Source organism: Mandrillus leucophaeus, unplaced genomic scaffold (assembly GCF_000951045.1).
Source record: "Mandrillus leucophaeus isolate KB7577 unplaced genomic scaffold, Mleu.le_1.0 Scaffold394, whole genome shotgun sequence".
NCBI lineage: Eukaryota > Metazoa > Chordata > Mammalia > Primates > Cercopithecidae > Mandrillus > Mandrillus leucophaeus.
The window spans coordinates 1,302,757-1,303,155 of NW_012104187.1; the positions used below are offsets into that span (position 1 = coordinate 1,302,757).

At 58.1% G+C, this 399-nt stretch overlaps 1 protein-coding gene across 1 annotated transcript in view; it reads right to left on the reverse strand.

The window, feature by feature from the left end:
• The window catches only part of OTUD1 (OTU deubiquitinase 1), a 3,612-nt gene extending 3,422 nt beyond the window's left edge, over positions 1-190 (reverse strand). Inside the window, exon 1 of the mRNA XM_011991334.1 lies at positions 40-190. Coding sequence (XP_011846724.1) covers positions 40-190 — 151 coding nt within the window. The remainder of the gene's footprint in view (positions 1-39) is intronic.
• Positions 191-399: the final 209 nt, after the last annotated feature.

The following is a 399-nucleotide window of genomic DNA, read 5'->3' on the forward strand; positions in this document are numbered from 1 at the left end:
TGAGCAGTCCGGGGATTCCTGGCTGGGCCTGCCGCCCACGTGACTCCCGCAGACCGCTTCCCCGACCTGGGCACGGGTTTCTGCGCTGCGCCACTCTCCGCAGCGGCTGCAGTGGGTGCTGCGGAATGGGCGCTTCTTGGAGCGAGTTAGCATGCTCGGAAAGCTTGCTTGGCAGGAAAGCTTCTGGCATGGGTGTGGAGAACAGAATGCTGCCTTAAAGTCTGTTTGGCCTCTGCATGGTCATGGGCTACCATCCGTCCTTGCATCCACTACTGCCTCTTTTCTTTTATCTTTTTAGAGATGAGGGTCTCACCTATCTCCAAAGCTGGAGTGTAGTGGCGCAGTCCTTAGCTCACTGAAGCCTTGACCTCCCGGACTCAAGCGATCCGCCCACCTCAA